This window comes from Schistocerca piceifrons, chromosome 9 (genome assembly GCF_021461385.2).
Source record: "Schistocerca piceifrons isolate TAMUIC-IGC-003096 chromosome 9, iqSchPice1.1, whole genome shotgun sequence".
NCBI classification, from domain to species: Eukaryota; Metazoa; Arthropoda; class Insecta; order Orthoptera; family Acrididae; genus Schistocerca; species Schistocerca piceifrons.
The window spans coordinates 18,265,043-18,290,926 of record NC_060146.1 but is presented as its reverse complement, the minus strand read 5'-3'; the positions used below and the strand labels follow the sequence as shown (position 1 = coordinate 18,290,926).

The window sequence follows — 25,884 nt, the reverse complement described above, 5'->3', positions numbered from 1 at the left end:
AGTGTGCACAAGTTGAAGAAAATTGTGTATTACATTAGTGTGCACTAGTTATGAAGTCATCAAGTGTGGGAAAAATGACATTAATGGCGTTATTATTTTTGTAGTCATTCTGCACAAAAACTCATGAGATTGACCTGTGATTACATTGTCTTTTAGTCGTAGCAAATATGTATCGAAGCAATTTCTTTTCGTGGTTATTGTACACGAAGCTCTTGGCGTGAGTGTACACAGTACACTACCTAGCAAATGTTGAAGTGTCTTTTAGCACTTATAACATTGTTTTATAATTTATGAAGTGAAAGCATTGTAGCATGATTGTTTGTGAGGCGACTAAGAATGGATGCAGTACTTGCCCATAATGAGTCCAGTGATAACTAGAGTCAGTCAATTCACAAAAGGTACTGCCATGTCATTTTCACCAAATGACTGTGTAGTCATCTAAAATCATGTTAATCGATGTGGCATGTCGCGCTAAAGAAACGTTCATAATACGTCGAACTTTCTCAGACTGCACTTAGTGAGTCCTTGAATGTGCTGCTTTTACAAAGCACATGTATTCTGTTACAATACAGCGAAAAAAAAATGAAGTTAAGACATTTATCCAAAGCTATATATAGTAAATTCTCAGATTACGTGGCAAAGAATAACAAACATTTCTGACCAGCATCGAGATTACATTTTATACAGATGTGTCGGTAGTGACATCTTAGAGAAAATAATCACAATCGAAATCTGTGAGAGGAAAGAAACATTAAAATACTGTAATCATTACATGCATGGGCAATGTGCCAATATCAATATGCAAACATTGTTGTCAGTGTTATTACTGTTTACACGAGTATGAGTAGACCACTCGTGTCGTTATTCAAGAGTACTATAGTGATTTCTGCAGCGTATTTTTTCTTTTTTTTTCATACTCGAGTGAATGCTCATAAGATTACAGAGCAAAGGGAAGGAAAAGAGAGGAATGTGCAGTACATTTTGCTGCTGTAAAAAAAGAAGAAATTATTGCATTTGTCTGTCGTCTGTCAGTTACAAAACATAAAGCAAATGAAAATGTGATCTCTAAACCTTAACCTATGCACATGCCAATTATTTGTAATTACCCTACAGTCCCTGGCCAAATTATTAGACGCACTGCACATGTTTAATGTTATTTGTAATGATTATGTGTTGAGTACTATGTTTAATGTTATTAAACGGAAAATTTATCACAGTTAGTCAGGGCACTTACTACATTGTTGAATTTTGTATTTATTGTTGCTTCGTGACATTTGAGTGTTGACTTATTGTAAGTATCAACGTGCACAGTACAGCGTACAGGAAAGGACCTGTTCATTTGCGTTCTCGCATGTAACTGGTGTAATACTTTGTTCGCCTTGATTATCAATTTCGTAATATCGACATCACAATTGATTGTTTAACAGCTAGATATTACTAATCCTTTAAAAATGGATAAGAGAGGTGACCTTTCACTACGTAAAAAACCTGAGGTGAAAGCGCTCGTTAATACGAAAATGTATTCCAATCGGGAAATGTCACGAAGGTTGGAAATGTAAGAAGCTAGCGTGAGGCGCATGAAGAAGAAAATTGATTCAGGTGAAGACTGATCCCCAGAAGGAAGAATAAATGTGGAAGAAAACCAATGTTCACTCCAAGTTCTGAAAGATTTCTCAAAAGAATTTACCCAGAAATCAGATTTGCAACAACGAAACAGATAAAATCTCAACCGAACGAGGCTAATGTGAATGCATCTGAACGCACTGTTCACAGAAAGTTGAAGGATATTGGTTTCAAGGCCTGTTGACCCGCTGGAAAACCAAAGTTAACAGCCACAATGAAAGCAAAGTGTCTGAAGTGGGCTAAACAGTGGTGTGATAAAGATGTGGACGTCTGGAGATGAGTAATTTAACTTTAAGATTATCATTTTCGATGTGTTATAACCTGTGCTGCATTTATTCGTAGTATATTAATTATGTTTCTTGATTTTTTACAGGTATGCTTCAGCGATGAAAGCACGTTTGAAATTTTAACTAACAAATCTCAGTATGTGCACCGTCGAACAGGAGAAAAATTTCATCCCGACTGCATTACTCAGACCGCAAAACATGCAACTAAGGTGATGATTTGGTCTGTCATCTGTGGCAAGGGTACAGGAAGTCTTTACGTGGTTAAAGACATATGAGGCAAGACAAGCACAAGGAAGTCCTGCATAAACTTTTAATACCACAGCTCAGAGAATGGTTCCCGAATCTTTACGCAGGATGGAGCTCCCTGTCACACAGCCAGGTCAGTTAAATCCTTTCTGAAGGAACAAAATATCCCTTTGTTAGACTGGCCAGGTAATAGTTCCGACATGGACCCCATAGAAAATGTATTGGAACTAATGAAGAGTGAAGTGACAAAAGATATCACAACGAAAACGCAGCTCTTGGAGAAGATCATCCATGTGTGGTATCATCATCCACAAATGCAGGATACAATAGTGTTGCATCAACATGCCACGTCGTATTAAGCTGCAAAAGGTGGCAAAACAAGATATTAAAACTAATGTTTTCGTTTTTACAATATTTTAATTTTTGTTGTCATTATTGCAATATTTTCAACAAATTGAAATAAAATATTTTCAACAGATACTACGTTTTATTTATATTTTATATCACCATAGTTATGGAGTAGACTACACATAATCATTTTATCACAATTTGTGTATTAAAAAACAAATTTCGTGAGACATAAATCAAAATTTGCTTAAAAACTGTAGTGCGTCTAATAAACTGGCCAGGGACTGTAAATGCAAAATTTAAATGGTATCAAAAAGAGTACTTAATATCTATGAACAAGCAAAATAAAAATACAGAATTAAAATAATTAAGAAATTTTGTTTTTCCTATGAAGTCGGTTAGCTATAGCTGAAAAAGAATGAGAAATTATATTATCCTGTGAATGAGGAAAAAATCCATTAGCGCAAGCAGAACTATGGATTCATCAAATCAAGTACATGGCAATAAGCGTCTTCAGTCCTTCACGCTGCTGTTCGCAAAGAAGAAAATGCATATTGTTGAGACAAAGTGTTTATCTTCCTGTAAATTCATAGACTTGCACTATGCTATGCAACACCTTATCGCAAACCATTAGAAATACTACTCATTAGAGAAACACACAAACCCCAAGGGTAAAATCGTCACATAATTACTAACAATCTTTAACATCAGTATGCCATACTTCAAATCATAAACGTCTGCATAATAATCATAAAAAATTCGCTATCCTCACTCCCTGTTATCTTATCATATCATCATTATAAAAATCCACAAATTATTGCTTCACACACTTCATCTGTAATAAATGCTTCAGTCTTCATATGCGACACCTATATTAAAATTCTTACAGTCAATGAAGAAACCCTGGTTGTAGCACAGACGCTGAAATTAAATATCTCCTCTGATTACTGACGGTACATGTTGCACATTTGCAAATATATGTACGTTACCTGTTTTATCATTCCTATCTGTACGTTAGCCTGTAATAGAAAATGCATTATGACGCACAAAATTCGATGTTATTGTTTCTCATGTTGCTTTTATTTTCTGTGACAACTTTGTCTTTGGCGGAAAAAATCCAAGCTGTCTTCTTTTACGTAACCTTTGCTTGTAAAATGATGGATTGTAAAGATCTGGGTCAATTATTTTAGAACATAGCGTTGTATATGGTCTGTAACAATTGTATCTATTACATAAGTCATGACGCAGTGAAACCAAAGAGACGAAACGCCTTATAGACACAGTATGAGCCAAAGCAATTGCTATTCTGTGTGCATATACAGGTTGGAATCGGTACAGAGCTGGTGTTGAGTGGTTCTGGTACTGAGCCATAACGAATTTATTAACGTTTCTTAAAACACTGATGAATTTATTTTTAAAAGCAAACATTCAAGAATAACTTTAACTGAAAAGACTAAATTTCAATAAACAACTGGTGGCAAACAACTCATAAGGGCAACAGTATAAAATCACTTCCTGTTAGTAAAGAATATTAAATGAAATAAAGAAAATACATTCACATTACAAACAGCAAAACATATGATGAAGTGGTTATGTCACAAATATCAACCATCGGCTATTGCTAGTAATTATCAGAACGCCATTGCCTTCGAAGTAGCCAAAATGACTGACAAAGGTGGTTCAAATTTATGGTGATAGGGGCGGTGGCAGGGGGGACGTCAGTAGCAATAATTCCTCCTCCTCTACTAACACAGGACGGCGGTTGCCGCTACCACAGCAATTGAAATCTTCATTAAAATTTCAGTCATGGCATTGAGGCATCTTTAACAAGATCACTGTTAACGAAAGATACAACAGAGACGACTCGTTAGTTAATTATTTAGTAAAAATTAAACTCATTACGAATGCAGAAATTCCTCTTTAGTTTTTTTTTTTAAGATGCAGACAAACAGCTCGAACTCGTGATACGAGCCTACAGTTAATTATAGACATAACTCAAAAGTGAGGTAGCTGCATTCATCAATTTTCACTGATTATAAAGCACAATTCGTAAATCAGAAGAATTACATCTGCATTCTTGTACCCTTAGATTCTAAAATAAGTTTGGAATAGTGACAGCCACAAGCCCACACTCATTGACAGAACTGAACTCAAGTAGTATCAGGCAAAACCTTCATAAATAACTCATTTATGTACATAACACGGGCAACCAATCTAACAACTGCGCCAGACACTTGTCTTATTTAGGCGTTGCCGACCGCAGCGCCATATTCTGACTCTTCACATATCTCTGTATTTGAATACGCATGCCTATACCAATTCCTTTAGTTTAGATGGGTGCGTTGGTGTCATCTTTAGAGAGACGAAATTCAAATAATTATTCAGTGAACGGTTTTGTATTGGTGATGTGATGACATCTCGAAGCGTTCGTTCTACGCTGGGATGTGGAACTCTTCGAATCCGAAACGGTCCGTAATAAAGTAATGGAAATTTCTGACACTTGTTCTTTGCTTTACAAGAGAATGTTGAGCTCGAACCAAAACTTTTTGTCCAACTTCGAATCATTTTCCTCTTCTGAGCTATCTTTCTTGTTTTAGTTGTTGCAATGCCAATCAGTTCACGATTACGTAAACACTGTGACTTGGGGAAAGAAACAGGTTCTTTTATTTTGTTTGGAGGATTGTATTCTTCAAAAGTAACTGTGGCAAGAGCAAAGTTGTATCATTAGGAATTGAATTAATGGTGTTCTAAAATATCTCATATATCTGTCCCATTCAGGGTATTGTTTGTGGCAATAAAGTCTACATACTTTTCCTATCTGTTTCATTATTCTTTCACATGTGTTGGAGGAAGCATGGTACCTGGAAATAAAAATGTGTTTAATCTTTCAGTTGTGCAATGTCCGAGGCCGTTGCGGAACTAAATTGTGATCAATTGCCAATATAACCATTTCTACGTGTCCTACGTGTGGTAAAAAATTCTTAGTGAATGCAACTGAAAGAGTTTTAGCTGTAACTCTGCGAAGTGGCGTAAAGGAAATAAATGTAGATGCTACCTCAACTGCAACAAACATGTAAGCAAAATTTTTTTTGTTCCTTAGCATAGGCGTGTAGAGGTCGACCGCCGCTAAATGACGTAATTTAATGGGGATAATTGGGAAAAGTGGAGCCAAATGTGATGTATCGGAAGATTTTGCATGCTCACAGCGTTTGCATTTCGTGAGAACGCGCCTAATTCTTTTCTCCATGTCAATGAAATAGGTTGTTTGACGAAGTATGGGGAAACACTTTCTTGGCCCGTAATGAGCATAGCTCAGATGGATATACCATATCAGTTTGTTGATAAGATCACCAAGAAGAAGCCAAGTATTACTGTCGGGTTTTAAATGTTTGAAAAGGATGTGATTTCGTACCAAGTAATAATGTCTGATAGTAGAATTTTGTTTGTTATGCCATAATTATACAATGAAGACTTTCACGACCGGATGTATCAGCTGCCGAGAATTCTTCCGGGAACTCTTCTATCCCTGACGTTTCGTCCAACGTAGCCTTGGACGAAATGTCAGCGGTAGAAGAGTTCCATCGACCACGGCCATACAACCCGGAAGAATTCTCGGCTATGCCATAATTGTTTGATATTCTTCCACACTGGATCCTTTGGTAATATCTTTTAACGCAACTTACTAGACGTAAAAAAGTTTGATCGACAAAATTGTGTGGAAGCAGTCGTTTGAGAAGCAGTAAGAGATCGTGATAAAGCGGCAGCGTCTACATTTTGTGCGCCTGGAATATGGATGACTGAAATTGAATGACTGTACATAAAATTTCCATCCTCCCAGACGATCATGCGAAAATTTGGCGGACATGAGTAACTGAATTGCACAGAGGTCTGTACACACTTTAGAGTGTTTGCAATACAAGAAACAACGAAGTTTTGTAAAAGCCGAGAGGACTGATAATGTTTCGAGTTCTATAATGAAATAATTTATTTCTGCTGGGGAAAATACACGACTGGCAAAGGCAATACTTTTCGTTCCTGGAAGAGATGAACTCCAAGTGCCGTTTTGGAGCTGTCTGTGCAACACAAAAATCTTTGGAAAGATATGGGTGTGATAATAGTGGGGCATTCTATAAAGCACGTTTCAGATTCGGTTAATGCCTGATCATCCCAGAACCAATTTGAGTATTTACCACCTAGCTGACAAAGCCTTAGTATGTCTAAAGCCATATAATGAATAAAACGGCTAAAAAAATTGACGAGGCCAAGAAAACTTAGTGTTTTTTTAGTTGTGGGAATAGTGATGTCTCACATAGCTTGAAGTTTACCTGAGTCAGGTTCAGTTCCTTCAACAGAGATGATGTGGCCTAAAAATAGATTTTCCAAACTCTAATTTACGTAGATTGGCTGGAATACCCTGATGTGATAATGCATCCAGTAGTGCATTCAACGTACTGTTGTGTTTATGCCAAGTTGCTTCCGCAATGAGTATGTAATCGGCATATGCTGTGACCCTTTCTTTTAAATCATGCCACGAATGAAAGCTGCTGAAGATATGGTAAGGCCGAGGGGTAATTTGCAGAATTGATAACAATTACCAAAGCAATTGACAGTGTACTTACCACAATTGGGGTAAAGTCCTATTTGCCAAAATCCAGTCTTTAAGTCTGACGTCGAAAACACTGTTACTCCATGAAACTTTTGTATGATTTCATCAAGTTCCTGTGGTCTATCTGTTTCTGTAAATATAGTTTCATTAATCTGTCGTGAAACCACACACGCCTTAACGATCTGTCTTGTTTGGAAGCACATGTGCCGGGTGCATTGTCAAAAACCTGTAAATGCGATTATAAAACTTCTTGTAACTGTTGTCTGTCTTTGTCTGTTGCTGCTTCACAAATGTCTACCTTGGCTTTGATCGTCTGCGAAACGTCGAAATTAGATTCTTCACCTGCATTGTCAGTAGCAAAAGATGTCAGTGAAAAATGATGTTGTGTATTCTTTGTGTTTAAAAAACTTGCGTGTGAAAATTTTGTGTCTTTTGCATTAAAAGACATTGCCAAAAACATGATAAGGGTCCAGTGTCGAAGAATATCAATCAATTATGACATAACAAATCAAATTCTTCTGTCAGATGTCATTACTTGGTACGAAATCATCTCCTGTTAATTTCCTGTTCATTCACTGAAATGCTCTGCTGAAACTGTAATGCAACTTACTTGTTATTGTTTCGTAGCAGAATATGAGTCCTTAAAGTCCAAAAGCGCTTTATGTTCTGTCAAGAAATCCATACCTAGCATAATTTCGGTTGTTAAAACTGGGACGATCCAAAAACTTGCAGAAAATGTGTGACCATGATAGTAAGTTTTAAGTGTGTCTGTAGTTTTGCATCTACTCCTTTTCCAGAAACTGCTCCTCTAACTTTAGTCTTTTGTAATGGGAATGTAGAGCAACAATTATTCGCATTGCGTTTATTAAATGCTGCATCACTAATCACTGTAACTGGAGATCCATAGTCAATTACTGCGGTGAAATTATGTGATTCAGTTTGTATATTGATAATCGGATGGTACACATTCTTTTGTGTCTGTTCTTTTTCCTACAATAAAGTGTCTCTTATGTCTTCCAACGTGGTACGTTCTGTTAGTGTGGTCATACTGTCTGTAGAAGACGCTTTGCTGTTGACATCCACAGTATGCTGAACTTCTTTCTAGTCATTGTGTGTCAGGAGGACGAAAGCGACTATCTGGTTCACTGAATACGCAGTGTTGTTGCTGTTCGGAACTATCACTTTGCCTCGTGTCCTTGCTGTTACTGTGCCTGTAATCCTGATTGTGGTTCTGTTGTCGTACCTTCTGATACGTGACGCTTGGAATTTAACTCATTATTTCGATGAACATAATTGTTTTCCTGATTATTATTATTGTAATTCTGCTGTGATCCGTAATTTTGCCGAGACGAAGTGTGCCAGCTATTACCTTGCTGCTGAAAGTGTTGGTTGGTACCAGCAGAGTTTTGGTTTTCTTGCTGACTGTACTGAAGCTGTCCGTTAAAACTGATTCGCGTGTTGTAATTACTCTGGTCCCTGTGACTATTCCCGTGTCTGTTCTTAAATGATCTGTTATAACCTTGATTCCTATTGCCATTGTAACCTCTGTTGCTTTGAGAGAAATTTTTCTTAACGGAAGATTAGTCAGACTGCTGAATTTCAAGTAATTGAAGTAGGTTGCGAAATGCATTAATACATTCTTTCTGTTGACCTTTAAGTAAAGAAAACATAGTGAACGAGAAAGTTTTGAGTTGCAAAGCTGAATGGGAGCGGACTGACTGGCTCTGTTAAATGTTGCACAGTGTACTCAAAAATTTGCGAAATTGTTGCGACTTCTCAAAATTTGGTAGGTTTAATTAAATGATCTTTGACGCCTCGCTGTGCTGCTTCCGACCAATACGCCGCTAAAAATACGTTCTGGAATTCTTCAACAGAATAATATTGCTGGCTACTGGGCGCATTCGCCTTTCAAAAAACTGCCAATGAACTCTAATTTGTGAGTTACTGGCCAAGCTGGAGGTAAAGAGGAAGAGAGTTGCTGAATCCAATCTAATAGGTGCAAGTCTGTATTTGCATTTTTTAAAAAGCTGTGAATGTTCGTACTGAAAGAAAATGTTTATAGTCGAACCGTCGTGTCTGGGAGAATTTTGTATATCGTTTCTATTGTAAAATGTTCGCGATTGTCACTGTTTCGTTTCAGAGTCCCTTATTTTTCTCATTTTGCGCATATTTTGTTCATATTTAAATCCGTCTGACTGTCCTTAAAGTATTTGGAGAATCACAAGGGTTTTGATCATATGACATAGTTTTCGCAATGTTGGCAAGACTGCTTTTTAATATTTTAATCTCCTGTGCGTTGATGTTGTTCACTGTTTGCTGGCCGTTTTGAAAACGCTGTAATGAAAGAAATTCTTCTGTTTGTGTAAAAGGTGTGGGAAGTGTGTCTGCCGAGTTGAGCACTAATTGTTCGATTTTTTTTTAGGAACGTCTTCTACTTGTGCTGTTAAAAATTGCGATTGTGTCGTAGCGTCATTGTCGACTTTATTAATCGCCGATTCCAAATCACCGATCTGTTTCGAATGCTTGAGTGTTTTACGTTGTCGTCTTGCGACTGCAGCACTGGGAACTGCTTTATGTATTTCCTTAAGAAGCAAATGTTTCTCTTTGTGCATTGTTTCTTTGATATTTTTAACTGATTATCTACTTCAACAACTCGTAGCGAAAATGAAGTCTGCGACTGTGTCTGATTACTGCAAGCGCTTCTAAATGGCCAGAAATTTTATTTAATTTTGTGTCATTGTGGTTTGTTAGCTAATTCTCAAGTGCTTTCGCAATTTTTGGTCAATATGACTTGATAGAATTTTGTTACTTTCTTTCTGTTTTGTGTCAAGATGTGTCGCTAACGTTTTATTACTTTCTGGTTGTTGAGTCGCGAGAATGTTGTTACTTTCCTGTTTGTTGTTGTCAAGATGTGTCGCCAGAATTATGTTGTTTTCTGCGAGTAACATCTGAAGCATTGTCCCAAGATCATTGGTCTTTGAAGAGCTGCCGTTAATCATTGTGTGGTAAGTGGTTCATCAGTATTCTCATTGTCTACGTCTGTTGTGACTTGACTTTGCAATGTCTGTGTTAAGCTTGCAAACACATTCCTATTCGAATTAGGTAACTTTTCCATATTTGTTTGAACGTGACTGTCTGTGAGGGAAGAATCTACCTCTTGAATTGCCGTGTGTCTGATTTTCTAAAGTAGGATGCAGTAATTAGTTAGAATTCGGAGTTATTTTTTGTTGAATTTGACATAGCTATTGTCTTATGAATACTGGCACGAGAATTCCTGTTTGTCGTCTTACGCAGCGTGACAGTAAAGAACAATATTCACAACATGGAGGCCGAAAAAACGAAAGATGGCGATAAGAAGAACGCTTTCATACCGTTTGCTGGCAATGTATGTTCAAAAATTTGCAGACTACTGCGGAAAGCCCGCCAGCCAAAACACGAGCTTTATGTGCGACGGTGGAAGACGACCTGGGCGTCAAAAAAGCGGGAGTGTACCATCTTCCGTGTGAATGCGAAAAAACTTGTATTGTACAGACGATCCGCACATCCGAAGATCGATGCACAGCATGCTACAGCCCAACAATTGTGTAACAGCAGAACACTGCATTGGAAGTGGACGTAAAATGAATTACCAGCAAACGAAAGTCCTGGCTACCACCTAAAAATTTTGGGGCTCCATTTTCAAAAAAGCGATTGAAGTCAATGTGACTGATAATCTAATCAACAGACACGTGGGCTTCAAACTGAGCTAGGCGTGGGAGCCAGTACTAGGCTGACATAAATACTGCCAGTACGTAGCAGACACATCATTCGAGCAGCACCATCTGATGACAGCAGAAGAGTCGAAATGTTGTCGACCTCCGACAACTGGATCTGAGAGTACACCCGAGAACTTTGGAAACAGGATATATGCCGGAAACGCCTCAGATCACATACAGAGCGTGGTAGTTCTAAGACTTTTTACGTCTCCGCATGGAGTTGTGGAAATATTCTTCAAAAATTTTGAAAGTATTGTGAAAGAAGTATTAAAGAAAAAATGAAGATATCACTATATGTGGTGACTTCAGTGCAGAAATGTCAAAACTCTGACAATCCTAAATCAAGGTCTCTTTTCGTTAACTTAAGGCCATTAAACTTATTCCTTTATACATAGCAACCAGCCACATTTTTCAAAAACTGGTTCGTTGCTCTATTTATAAAATAACACATAATCCGCAGCCACAGAGCTCCACAATCAGTAAACTGGATAAATTATTGAAATTTATTCTGTACAAATAAAAGTGTTACTCGTAAAAAAACTTCTTAAATCATATTATTGTTAATATCTCTAGTGAGATTTTTGCTGTTAGTCATGCAGGTGGATGTTTTTTGGCCATGAACGATTACTCTTCGTATGCTACAGCGAACTGTGATGTTACATCAGTAATACCGTCTATGAAGAAAATTTAGTGACTTGAGTGGGAAGCCAGAAAGATGAGCTTGTGAACGTGTTTGCTGACAGAGTAAGTTGTGTAAATGGTTCAAATGGCTCAGAGCACTATGGGACTTAACATCTGTGGCCATCAGTCCCCTAGAACTTAGAACTACATAAACTTAACTAACCTAAGGACATCACACACATCCATGCCCGAGGCAGGATTTGAACCCGCGACTGTAGCGATCGCACGGTTCCGGACTGAGCGCCTAGACCCGCTAGACCACCGCGGCCGGCACTAAGTTGCATAAAATCGGATTTCATGTATGAAACACAGATTGAACAGTCTAGTTTTGAATCTACACTTGGTTGATTCTTTAATCAATGTATTGATGTGTGGTACATGTTTCTCCTCTAAGAAAGATTAATTTCAATGGTAAGTCTAAAACAAAGTTACCAAACTAGTATACTAAAGAACTTGAAGCATTAGGAAACACATCTTGTTACTCTGAAGTGTATATAAAAATAACTCTAAGATAGGCACTAAACAGGTAGATACAGAGTATAGGACATACGTGAAATATAAAAGATTGTATAAAAGTAAGCTTAGACTCTGAAAGTTTAATAGAAATAGTTCCAAACAAGTGCGAAGCAGCATGGCAGATTGTCACACAAGAACACTCTCCTACCCACACACAAAAAGTGTCACGTGAACCAGACCAACTGAACCAGTTCTTTGAGTCTTCAGTGAAAGGAATTGGAAACATTATCAACTCGGCCGACACATCTGCAAGTGAACTACTTGGGAAGCAGTTGCCAAAGAAACAGTCTTTTGAATGGAAAATTATCACATTCACTGATGTAATAGTGGTAAAATATCCTCCAACTCTAAAACTGTGGATAATTATCAAGAAAACTGATTTGTGAACTTTTAGTATATATTTTTAACAAAACGTTTTCAGTTTGGAGTGTTCCATGAATCATTAAAAATTTTAAAAGCTTTATCAATTTTTTAAAAATGAGACAAAAATCTCCACCAGAAGTATCGACCTGTCACAATAGCGCTTATAATTTCCAGAATATTTCGAGCTCTTATTGAAGTCAACTAAGTCATTATTAGATTGAAAAATCAGCCAACCAGTTGCAAATAATTATTATCCCTTAACTATGGTGTAGATACTTGTAAAAATATCTTCTTTTGAAGTATTGGCGCGAGAAATGTATACACCAATTGAAAAATAATTTTTTTACAAACATAATAAAATATTAATGGAAAAATATTTGTGAAGTAAACGTACTCACTTATTACATCACATGATACACTAGGCCTCACGAGATAAAATACTTGCGTAAGTTACATGTACCTTACGTCAGAGACTAAGGCCAACTGGTACAAATATTCAGACTCAGACGACCAGGAACATTGGGCCACAGAGAGCGCTAAATACATACAACAAACCTCTATCTTTCTGCACGCTGAATTTATGTACAATATTACTCTGTCAGCAGATGTATTAAGAATATTATACAGAATGTATACCTGTAAATTTTTATATTTTAATAGCCTTGTAGAGGAATTTTCATACTTTCTTTATTATAAAATGCTGTTATTTGACACAACCAAGGCGCGGTTTTTACGTGCATGTATTTAGCGCCTTATTTAGCCCAGTTTTCCTGGTCGCCTTAGTCTGTGTATTTGTAGCTGTTGGCCTTAGTCTCAGACACAATGTTCATGTAACTTACGCAAGTATTTTATCCTGTGACGCCTATTGCATTATGAGATTTAATAAGTGAGTACGTTTACTTTATAAATATTTTTCTATTAATATTTTATTATGTTTGTAAAAAAAATAATTATTTTTTAACTGGTGTATTCATTTTTAGCGCCATTACTTCTGAAGAAGATATTTTTACAAATATCTAAACCATGGTCAAGGCATAAAAACCTTTATTTGCAACTGGGTGGTAGGCTAAGTTTTCAGTGCATTCTGAATTACGCAGTTGCTGTTTTGCAGCCATGTTTAAGATTTTAAGTGATTATTTTGAAGAAAAAATGCCCTTTCAGGCGGGGAAAAATACCATTTCAGTAATTCTTAACATTTTAAACCAGATAATCACTGCTTTTCAAACTAAGAATAAAGTCTCATTTGTTTTATGTGACCCAAGTCAAGTCTTTGAATATTACTTTAGGAGCATGAATGTTATGAGGTACATAATACACCAGTAAAAGTAATTGCTTCATGCTTACGTGACAAGAAATGATATGCCTCACTGAGAAACAAACATTCTCTGATGAAAAATATTGAGACAGGTAGTGACAGGGATCAGTTGTTGGACCATTCCTTTTCATAGTTGCACTCGTCGATTTGCCACAGCGTGTTCCCCACTCAGCGATCTGCTGTGCAGATGTCACTACGATAGTTAACAACTCATCAAGACACATCAGTATTGCAACAAATATCATGTTGCAGTCAAATGATTCTCCTTGAGTAAACTTTTGTGATACCCGGACAAGACCCATCACCTTCTGTTAGGACTATCTAACAATACAAAAAAAAAAAAAAACAGAACGGTTAAACTTTTAGGATTTTATATTAACTTCAAGTTGACATGGGGAGAACTCTTCGGTCATATCTCCAGAAGAATATCAAGAGTAACATGTCTAATGTACAAACTGAGAGATTTAATTATTTCAGAATATTTAAGATTGACGTATCTTCGAGTGTTCCAGTGTCAATTTCTTATGGACATCTGGTATGGAGCACTCTACACAGGTAAGTGACATAGTGAAGGTACAAAAGGAACGTCATAAGAAAAATCTGTGGGGCTGGACCAAGAGATCACAGTCGACATCTGTTTCGAATACTGAATATACTTAAAGTTGTACCAGGTGTAGAAATATAAAACCGGAATTTGGTTGAAATAGTTTCACATCTGTTGTCTGAAACTGATAAACAATATTTTATTCAAAATAATCTCCATTGCTATTTATACATTTCTCCCACCTCTCCGAAAGGCTATGAATGTCACGCCAAGAAGAAAAATAGAAAAACACTTCTTCTTTTGAAGCGAACCAGTCAGCGAGCTATTTTCGTACATTTCCATACGAATTGAGGCATTGTTCAGTGAGATGCAAATAGATGATAATTTGACGCAGCCAAGTTTGGAGAATAAGCCGCATGCCCCAGTATTTCCCAACTGAACGCCTCGATCGTTTTCCTGGTCCGTTTTGCTGTGCATGATGGCGCGTCATCATGGAGCAATATGACCCTGTGTTGCCTTTTTCCATATTCCGGTTGTTTTTCGCGTAATGCTCGATTTAAGTCGATCATTTCCTGTTGGTAGCGATCAGTGTTAACGGTTTCATTAAGCTTTGGCAGCTCATTATAGCTGACACCCTTCTGATCGCACCAAACATAGAGTATTGTGTTTTTCCCAAAGCGATTTGGTCTTGCAGTGGATGTCGATGGTTTGCCTGGATTTACCCACGATTTACGACGCTTAGGATTCTCAAAGTGTGTACATTTTTCATCACCTGTGGAGGAAAATACTTTTTTTTTCAATTTGGCGAGCAGCATTTCACAAGTGGTTTTTCGATTTGCTTGCTGTCTTTCATTCAGTTCATGCAGAACCCATTTTCCCACTTTCTGCACCTTTCCCATAGCTTTCAACCGGAGAGAAACGACTTTCTTCGTCACATTCAATTGTTCCGCGAGCTCCTGTTGAGTTTGAGTACCATCTTCAGGCCTGCAATTCGTTGTCTTCGAACTCTTTCGGTAGTTTCCCGCGCTCGCAGTTTCTCACGTCAAAACCCCCACTTTTGAATTTTTTGAACCACTCGAAACACAGTGTTTTCCCAAGAGCACGTTCGCCGAAAGCTTCGACAACCATTCGATGCGGTTCTGCAGCAGTTTTCTTCAAATGATAACAGAAAACCAGAGCTGTCCGCAAATCGTAGTTCGTAGGCAAAAAACCCGACGTGTTTACGGGTTTGAAACAGATACCGTTGTATGGAACTTGGGTGACTGTGTGTTGACACTAGTCGTCAGCCGTTACAGGAAGCAGATGGCGCTGCCGACGCGGTCTCACGGGCCGTACACTGACGGCTAGCACCATCTATAGGGAAATTCCGGTTTCATATTTGTAGACCTGGTAAAGCTGTATATACAGGGTGGTCCATTGATAGTGACCGGGCCAAATATCTCACGAAATATGCATCAAACGAAAAAACTACACAAAACGAAACTCGTCTAGCTTGAAGAGGGAAACCAGGTGGCGCTGTGGTTGGCCCGCTAGATGGCGCTGCCATAGGTCCAACAGACATCAACTGCGTTTTTTTAAAAGTAGGAACCCCCATTACATATTCGTGTAGTACGTAAAGAAATATGAATGTTTCAGTAGGACCACTTTTTTCGCTTCGTGATAGATGGCGTTGTAATAGTCATAAACGTATAAGTACGTGGTATCACGTACCTTTCCGCCAGTGCGGACGGTATTTGTTTCGTGATACATTACCCGTGTTAAAATGGACCGTTTACCAATTGCGGACAAGGTCGATATCGTCTTGATGTATTGCTTTTGTGATCAAAATGCCCAACGGGCGTGTGCTATGTATGCTGCTCGGTATCCTGGACGACATCATCTAAGTGTCCATTCGTTCGCCGGATAGTTACGTTATTTAAAGAAACAGGAAGTGTTCAGCCACATGTGAAACGTCAACCACGACCTGCAACAAATGATGATGCCCAGGTAGGTGTTTTAGCTGCTGTCGCGGCTAATCCGCACATCAGTAGCAAACAAATTGCGCGAGAATCGGGAATCTCAAAAACGTCGGTGTTGAGAATGCTACATGGATTGCACCCGTACCATATTTCTATGCACCAGGAATTGCATGGCGACGACTTTGAACGTCGTGTACAGTTCTGCCACTGAGCACAAGAGAAATTACGGGACGATGACAGATTTTTAGCACGCGTTCTATTTAGCGACGAAGCGTCATTCACCAACAGCGGTAACGTAAACCGGCATAATATGCACAGTTGGGCAACGGAAAATCCACGATGGCTGCGACAAGTGGAACATCAGCGACCCTGGCGGGTTAATGTATGGTGCGGCATTATGGGAGGAAGGATAATTGCCCCGCATTTTATCGATGGCAATCTAAATGGCTCAGTGTATGCTGATTTCCTACGTAATGTTCTACTGATGTTACTACATGATGTTTCACTGCATGACAGAATGGCGATGTACTTCCAACATGATGGATGTCCGGCACATAGCTCGCGAGCGGTTGAAGCGGTATTGAATAGCATATTTCATGACAGGTGGATTGGTCATCGAAGCACCATACCGTGGCCCGCCCGTTCACCGGATCTGACGTCCCCGGATTTCTTTCTGTGGGGAAAGTTGAAGGATATTTGCCATCGTGATCCACCGACAACGCCTGACAACATGCGTCAGCGCATTGTCAATGCGTGTGCGAACGTTACGGAAGGCGAACTACTCGCTGTTGAGAGGAATGTCGTTACACGTATTGCCAAAATGCATTGAGGTTGACGGACATCATTTTGAGCATTTATTGCATTAATGTTGCATTTACAGGTAATCACCCTGTAACAGCATGCGTTCTCAGAAATGGTAAGTTCACAAAGGTACATGTATGACATTGGAACAACCGAAATAAAATGTTCAAACGTACCCGCGTTCTATATTTTAATTAAAAAAACCTACCTGTTACCAACTGTTCGTCTAAAATTTTGAGCCATATGTTTGTGACTATTACAGCGCCATGTATCACAAAGCGAAAAAAGTGGTCCAACTAAAACAGTCATATTTCTTTACATACTACACGAATATGTAATCAAAATTAGGGATTCCTGTTTTAAAAAACGCAGTTTATATCCGCTTGACCTATGGCAACGCCATCTAGCGGGCCAACCATAGCGCCATCTGGTTTCTCCCTTCAAGCTAGACAAGTTTCGTTCTATGTAGTTTTTTCGTTTGACGCTTATTTCGTGAGATATTTGGCACGGTCACGATCAATGGACCACCCTGTATACAGGATGGATCAGTCGCGAATAGTTGTGCAGTGGCAGGAGAGAGTGCCATGAGCAACACAGTAGACATCCTGACCGGCAGGGGGGGGGGAGTGAGGGTGTGCGTTTGAAGATCGCTTTTGTACGCCGTTCTTGAGTAACTTGAAAATTACGGCCTCTGGGGAAAACGTATCCCAGTATAAAATTTAAGTACCCTGTTTCCTACAAAAAGGTCCTGTTCATTCCTTCCGTAGGCCTAATAGTCTGTGCATAGCGAGCCAGAGAATATGAAAATCTCGTGCGTGATTTGTGAAGGCCAGCCGTAACATTGCGTGTTGCATAGAACAACCTGTGTATGTCACTTCGCTATACATTAAATTGTATGTAAAAGAATATCAAATAAGAAGAGATATACACCAGAACAACACTAGGGAAAAAATTTAAACGGATATTCCAAGACAAATTGGTAAAAGCATCCCCCTTTCCCAGAGTCAGCTCCCTAAAAATCTTTTAACAAATTACCAGCATCAGCACGCTCCACGTCTTGTATATTATTTCAAAGAAAAATGTTTAACTGGTTGACTGAAGCTCCATTTTATGATATAACTAAATTGTTTGGTGTACGGATTGTGAACATACGTTAGAATTTAAAATGCGTGCCTATATTTCTGTAACTGTGTATGTCGGTATTATGTATAAGAGATGAAATCTATTCCGTTATATATATGGTCAATGACAATTGAAGATGAATAAAATGTTGGCTACGACATTCACAGCAGGGCGCTCAGAACACTGCTGTACACTCATTGGCTGTCGGAGAATGGGTGACTTCAGCTTCTGTGTGTGGTGCAATGGGAAGCACCTTATGCCGTGCATTCGCATTTATTTATGGATTATGGATATCGTTGGGGTTGTAGATGTAAACTTTCTCCCAGAACTTACTACTAGAGTTTATCATAGGTGGATATAGCATTATTCTGTGGCTTCATAATATTTATTATATTTGCATCGAAGTATCCTGTGTGCCATCAAAAAATATGATCACAGTTCAGATAAACCGAACAAAATACTGTATTATATTAATGAAGTATTTCAAATGATAGCTATGTTTCATTACTTAGAATTTCCTCTCCAAAAACAGCTTAACAACAGGTCGATGCTATATAAAAACGATTAGGGATTCACACAGACTAATACAATTATTTACAGATTAGTACTTAGCTGTTTAAGGTTACCTAATACACTGTTCAGTGTCCTAAATAAATTGTTTCTTGTCGCAGAGTTGTTTTGTTAATTTTAAGAGATAACACTTTCCGCATATCTGACTGTGATATGCGCAGTTACTTACGTTTTTCGGCCACAATGCATGCATAGGCGATTGCCATACACTACAAATTTTGCTATCCTCAAGAAAAAAAGGTGTGGTTTCGCGGGATCCGGGAAGCGAGCGGGTCGTATTTGAGACTTTCTCCAAACACTCTTGCAGAGAGGCGTAGTGATGTTAGCTGTGTGCGCAGTGAAACTTCGAGTAGTTGATTTCATCTTCCATTAGCCGGCCAATGAAATCGCCCGCTATTAAACCGTAATGTTTACTGTTCACAATTTCTTCGAAAAATAATATAATCCTGCTGCTCAGACTCCAGTGCTCTGATCATGCAATGGCGTTTCAAGCATAGCAGGAGAATTTCCCGTTGGCCATTGTCGTGTGTTTTGTGTCTTGACATGACCAGAGAGATGGAACCAGGGCTCGTCTGTGTAGAAGCTATCAGTGGTATTCCTCCCAGCAAAAAATGTAAACCATTTGTAGCAACGGATTTCACATTTCAATACTGGCATCTTCCAATTCTTGAATTGCTTTCACCTTATACGGGAACAATTTCAGTGTTTGCCTAACTACTTTTCGCGCGGTTGCAAGTCCGATATGTTTCTCTTGTGCGAACGTGTGCAGTGATTTTGCTGGGCCCTGCTGCATAGTCAGAAGCATCTAACAACTTCTGTTCGTTTAGTATAGGTATTCATCAAGTTCTTACACTGAGCCTGTCTCTTAAAATTTCTCAATACGTCGACGAACTGCATTATGATGAGGTAGAACTGTTTCCAAGAATTTTTCAGAAAATGCCTCCTCCACTAAATATTTGTTTTTATCGCCGTGTCGAAGCACGTGTTCGACAAGAAAAGTACGTTTCTTACTTGAAAGCACCGTAATTTGAAAACAAATAGAAAATCTAAACATTAGATGTTAGATATCACATTCAATAACTTTCATCCACGGAACCAAACAGTCAGATGTTACTTAACAGTAGAATGAATTTAAAAAAAAGAAAAATTGACTATCTATGAAAAAACAGTTCTGCCAACTTTGTTTCGAACCTTTAACGTAACCTGCACATCGACTTTCCAAACACGCCGTACCACCATTGTGTACTCATGTCTCAACAAAATCTCAGCTTATTCCAGTGAAAACTTTTCTTCCAGGATAACATCCTTTACGTCACAGTGTTCAAGAAAAATTCCATTATGGAACTTTACATCACCTTCAAATGCATAGTAATCACACGTCACCGTGCCGGTCGTACAATTTCAGCGCACTGTTGACTCTCTCACTCAACACGACCGAACTAGAAACTTTACATTGTCGTTTCGTAACTAAAGAGCACACCGAGTTTGTGTCTAGACAGGGTCGCTCACTAGTTTCTGTGAAAGTGACTTCTGGTGGTAGGAAGGCCGACGGATCAGAGCCCTAACACGTCCCAACATTACTTTAGTCCGATGAAAACTACTTGGTAGTTGACACTTCATGCGTTGGAGCTAGTTTCCTCCAGTCAAAGCTCTCTACGTCACGCCAGAACTGATCGTCGTTGCCAAACTGGCATAACAATTGGTCAGTTCACTGCCAGTTTCTTGTCCGGGATTCTTTCTTGATGTGTTTGGATCCCGAATCATGAGTCTGGCCATTTTATTTCGTATGATAACAAAAAAACACACACACACACACACAAACACGCACGCGAGCGTTCGCCTAACGAGATACACGCGTTTCATACACACCACTAACCAAACACTACAATATACACACCACTAACCAAACACTACAATACACACCACTAACCAAACACTACAATACACTTCCGCACAAGATGCGATTGAGCGTCATAATATAGTTATCATAACCGCAGAGATCGGCTTGCATCAGATAAGCTTCGCACGACATTACGTGAAGCAATTTTTGAAGGATTCAATTCATCGTTTCGTCTGTAGCACCAGTCATAAATGTAACTACTTATCGCAGTTTTGTGCCGTAGGGCAATGATTAGCGTACATACCTGACCTATAGAAGGCCGTAGGTTCGAATCTCGACCAATATAGCGAAATTTTTTATTTTTAAATTTAATCATAAAAGTCTATTATTTTTACTCTGTTAATCGGTTTTAAGGTAAGTTTTTTTGATTTCTAGTTCTTTGCCGTGTCATTTTCATCATCGTATTGACCTTTTTATCTTCTATTATTTTTCTTTCAATCATTCTGTCTTTGTTTGGAATACGCCTGTCACGCCTATAATTTGCAGCCAAGTGCGAACGAGGACTGCTCATGCAGCAGATCGGGTAGCTGGTGCGAGTATAGTTTCAGGTAACCAGTAACAGCGAGGAATTACGAATTGCGTTTAGCGATGGCACCGGATTTTTTTCTGTCTTGAGTTTGCTCGTAGAGGTTAGCTTGATCGCCGTAAATAAAGCGATCGTGATTTGAGTTCTGCCGCAGAATGTTGACCGCCGCTTTCTCAGGTACATTGCACTTCACGAGGTTGTGGTCAGCATAGGTCGTGAGTTTTAACTCAGAGCAACAAAAGGCGTCATCTACCGCAGCTCAGTCACTGGTCACTTGAAATCACCTGTCGGCGGAGCGTCTCGCATTTCCGACATACCTCGTGGCAGCCACTCCCAACAAAGCTCCGTCGTGTTTGTGTGTCGCCCATAACCGAGCGATAGCCGGCAGTCGATGCGGCAACGCTGAAGCGCCAAGTGTCAGGCGTCAGCTATCAAGTAATTCTAATTGGACAACTGTTCATTTCAAGTGAAGAGCTCTTTGAATAATGTTCAAATACACTACTGGCAATTAAAATTACTACACCAAGAAGAAATGCAGATATAAACGGATATTCATTGGACAAATACGAGGGGCGTTCAGAAAGTAAGCTCCGATCGGTCGCGAAATGGAAACGACTATGAAAATCCGATAAAGCTTTGCACAGATGTGTTGGGTAGTGTCTCTAGTATAACCCCAGTTAGCATCACGTCGCTCTTCTCATTTCTGAGCTCGCAGTGAGTGCGTAAAGATGTCTAGAAAATAGTGTCTGCCGCCAAGTACGAGGGCCTGGTGAGAAATTTCGCCTGAAGCTATGCAGCTAACATTACATAACTGTCGTGCTGTTTCGTCTTCACGACAATTCTCAGCCGCATTCTGCAGGGGCAATGAAGATGCTCCTGCATCGTTTTCAAATGGAAATGTTAGATTACCCACAATACAGTCCGCAATTGTCTCCCCCTGAGTTTCATCTCTGGTCACATGAACCGCTGTCTTTGAAGACAACATTTTGACACAGACAACGAGGTGTAGGCCAGCGTGGAGAATTGGCGGAAAGCACTGGCGGCTGCCTTCTATCATGAGGCTATTGAAAAGTTGGTACAACGCTATGACAAAAGTCTAAGTCAGAACGGCGACTACGTAGAGAAGTAGCTGAAAGGTGTAGCTAATTGTTACAAGTAAAACATTTCTGATGTTCACTGTGGTTTCAATTTGGCAATCAATCGGAGCTTACTTTCTGAACAGGCCTCGTATATCATACTAGAACTGACATGTGATTACATTTGCACGCAATTTGGGTGCATAGATCCTGAGAAATCAGTACGCAGAACAACCACCTCCGGCCGTAATAACGGCCTTGATACGCCTGAGCATTGAGTCAAACAGAGCTTGGACGGCGTGTACAGTTACAGTTGCCAATGCAGCTTCAACACGATACCACAGTTCATCAAGAGTAGAGACGGGCGTATTGTGACGACCTAGTTGCTCGGCCACCATTGACCAGACGTTTTCAATTGGTGAGACATCTGGGGAATGTGCTGGCCAGGGCAGCAGTCGAACATTTTCTGTATCCAAAAAGGCTCGTACAGGACCTGCAATATGCGGTCGTGCATTATCCTGCTGAAATGTAGGGTTTCACTGGGATCGAATGAAGGGTAGAGCCACAGGTAGTAACACATCTGAAATGTAACGTCCACTGTTCAAAGTGCCGTCAGTGCGAACAAGAGGTGACCGAGACGTGTAACAAATTGCACCCCATACCATCACGCTGGGTGATACGCCAGTATGACGATGACGAATACACGCTTCCAATGTGCGTTCACCGTGATGTCGCCAAACACGGATGCGACCATCACTATCCTGCAAACAGAACCTGGATTCATCGGAAAAAATGACGTTTTGCCATTCGTGCACCCAGGTTAGTCGTTGAGTACACCATCGCAGGCGCTCCTGTCTGTGGTGCAGCGTCAAGGGTAACCGCAGCCATGGTCTCCGAGCTGATAGTCCGTGCTGCTGCAAACGTCGTCGAACTGTTCGTGCAGATGGTTGTTGTCTTGAAAACGTCCACATCTGTTGACTCAGGGATCGAGACGTGGCTGCACGATCCGTTACATCCATGCGGATAAGCTGTCTGTCATCTCGACTGCTAGTGATACGAGGCCGTTGGGATCCAGCACGGCGTTCCGTATTACCCTCCTGAACCCACCGATTCCATATTGTGCTAACAGTCATTGGATCTCGACCAACGCGAGCAGCAATGTCGCGATACGATAAACCGCAATCGCGATAGGCTACAATCCGACCTTTATCAAAGTCGGAAACGTGATGATACGCATTTCTCCTCCTTACACGAGGCATCACAACAACGTTTCATCAGGCAACGCCGGTCAACTGCTGTTTGTGTATGAGAAATCGGTTGGACACTTTCCTCACGTTACCACGTTGTAGGTGTCGCCACCGGCACCAACCTTGTGTGAATGCTCTGAAAAGCTAATTATTTGCATATCACAGCATCTTGTTCCTGTCGGTTAAATTTCGCGTCTGTAACACGTCATCTTCGTGGCGTAGCAGTTTTAATGGCCAGTAGTGTAGTATGTTTTAGAGTTGCGCTGACCATTTCGGAGAATTTAGTACATGTGGTGGAGCACTAGTAGAAGTTCATGCTTTCTGACCCTTCACGTTGCAATAACATCGCTGTCAGTGAATTTGGTTCATGTAATGGCCGTCAATAATCAATGATATATTTACAAATTCATGCGGACCAAGAATGAAGCATATCTCTGATGTAGATGCATTATCGTTATCATTTATAGTATTGTTTGCAGACCATCTCGTATGAAACACATTGAGGGGCTTTCATTTGACTTGTGCAACAGATGTAGCATATTTCAATGTTATTTTTCATATCCTAATAGTGTAATGTTATGGCAAAACTTTCTTAAACCTATTTTTTTTTCACAATTCCGCAGTAATATCCCCGTTGGCAAGGAAGACGACAAGGAAACGGATGGCAGTGGCTGTTTGGCTAGCGGAGATGGTGTGTCTACAGGACCGAGCAACACCAAACAATGCAGCCCCAATCAGGTAGCGTTCTGTGAACGCGACAAGGGTACGCTGCAGAGTGTGCACAATCTCGCGACCGGCAAGGAGACAACTGCACAGTCCCTGGGCCTGACCGAGGACAAAGAGTTTCCGTATTCCTGCAGTGTGTGTCACAAAACATTCGTAAGTAGGGGCGGCTGGAAGATCCACTTACGCCGGCACACTGGCGAGCGCCCGTATAGTTGTGACGTCTGTCACGAGACATTTCCAAGCAACACCCACCTGAAGAACCACTTACGTCAGCACACCGGCGACGGACCTTACACCTGCGAAGTGTGCCGCAAAGTGTTGTCGTGCGAGGGCAGCCTCAAGATCCACTCGCGAGTGCACACAGGTGAGCGCCCGTATGTTTGTAAAGTGTGTCAGAAGACATTCGTAAGTAGCACCAACCTGAAGAAACACTCGCGTGTGCACACAGGGGAACATCCCTATACCTGTGAAGTGTGCCACAAGGCGTTCATATGTGGAAGCAATCTCAGGAGACATTCGAGAGTGCACTCCGGCGAACGGCCGTACATTTGTGAGATCTGCCACAAGACATTCAACCAGAGTTCCAGCCTCAAGACTCACTCGCGTGTGCACTCGGGCTAATGCCCGCACGGCTGTGACGTGCTCCATAAGACTTTATACACCCACATGGAGTCGTGTGACTACGACGCGTCTTATGAAGCTTGTTGTACCTAATTAATACTAACTACCTTTTTGCCCATAGCTTTGTCTGCGTATGCATATGTCACATATGTTTGTGCTCTGTACACTTCCATTTTGTTTGAGATAGGCTTTTCCAGACTGAGTTTCAGAAATTCCGGCATAGCAGACAAAGACGATCCCTAAATGATTCTGTTCACACATTTTCCCCCCAAACATCTTGAACCTACCTATTCCTTTAAACTATTATTTGTTATCTATGTCGATAGCTCGAAGAGTTGGAATTATGTGTTCAGGGCTGTAAAATTACCATACATATCAGAAAATTCCAGCACGTAATCTAAAATTTCTAATTTGCAAATAAAAACAATAGCCTGACCAAAAAAATAATCTGCTCTAGAGGCACCACGCTTGATTTCTTTCTTCTATATTTCCATTGTTCTAGTGCTTTACGCTTAGCATATCACCTACGAGGGGTGTTTGAAAAGTCCGTGCAAAGTCCGAGAGATGGCACCACCGGCGCGTATCGAGGTCATGTTCAGTTAGTAGCATCTTTGGAAATAACGCGCACCAAGTTTCAGCCATATTGGTCTATTTCTTTGTGTTTGGTATTCCTGTGAATCAAGGAAGTCGAATGAGTGTCAAAAAATGGACGAAAAAGAATTTCGTGTGGTCATTAAACATTCCTTTATGAAAGGCAAAACGCCTCAGGAGACTAAAGAGAAGCTTGGACATGAGAAAGCTATCTGCAAGATGGGTTCTGCTATTGCTCACGCTTGACCAAAAATGGAATCGTGTGAAATGTTGCAAGGATGATCTGCAGCTGTTCAGGAAGAATCCACAGGACTTTAAGCGTCGTTTTGTCACTGTGGGTGAAATATGGATACATTACTATACTCCTGAGACCAAACAGCAATCTAAACAATGGGTTACCAAGGGAGAATCTGCACCGAAAATAGACGTAGACCATTCCTTCAGCCGGAAAGGTTATGGCGA

General features: G+C 40.0%; 1 protein-coding gene across 4 annotated transcripts in view; it reads left to right on the top strand.

Annotated features, from left to right (window-relative positions):
- Nucleotides 1-25,451, top strand: part of LOC124717226 (zinc finger protein 271-like) — a 131,172-nt gene extending 105,721 nt beyond the window's left edge. For 3 of the 4 annotated variants that reach the window (XM_047244017.1, XM_047244018.1, XM_047244019.1), the window contains exon 6: nucleotides 24,108-25,451. In XM_047244017.1, the coding sequence (XP_047099973.1) occupies nucleotides 24,108-24,831 (724 nt within the window). In that variant the 3' untranslated portion in view covers nucleotides 24,832-25,451. Of the gene's footprint in view, nucleotides 1-1,996; nucleotides 2,597-24,107 lie in introns of those variants that run through there. The other variant, XM_047244020.1, reaches the window with a different exon arrangement.
- Nucleotides 25,452-25,884: the final 433 nt, after the last annotated feature.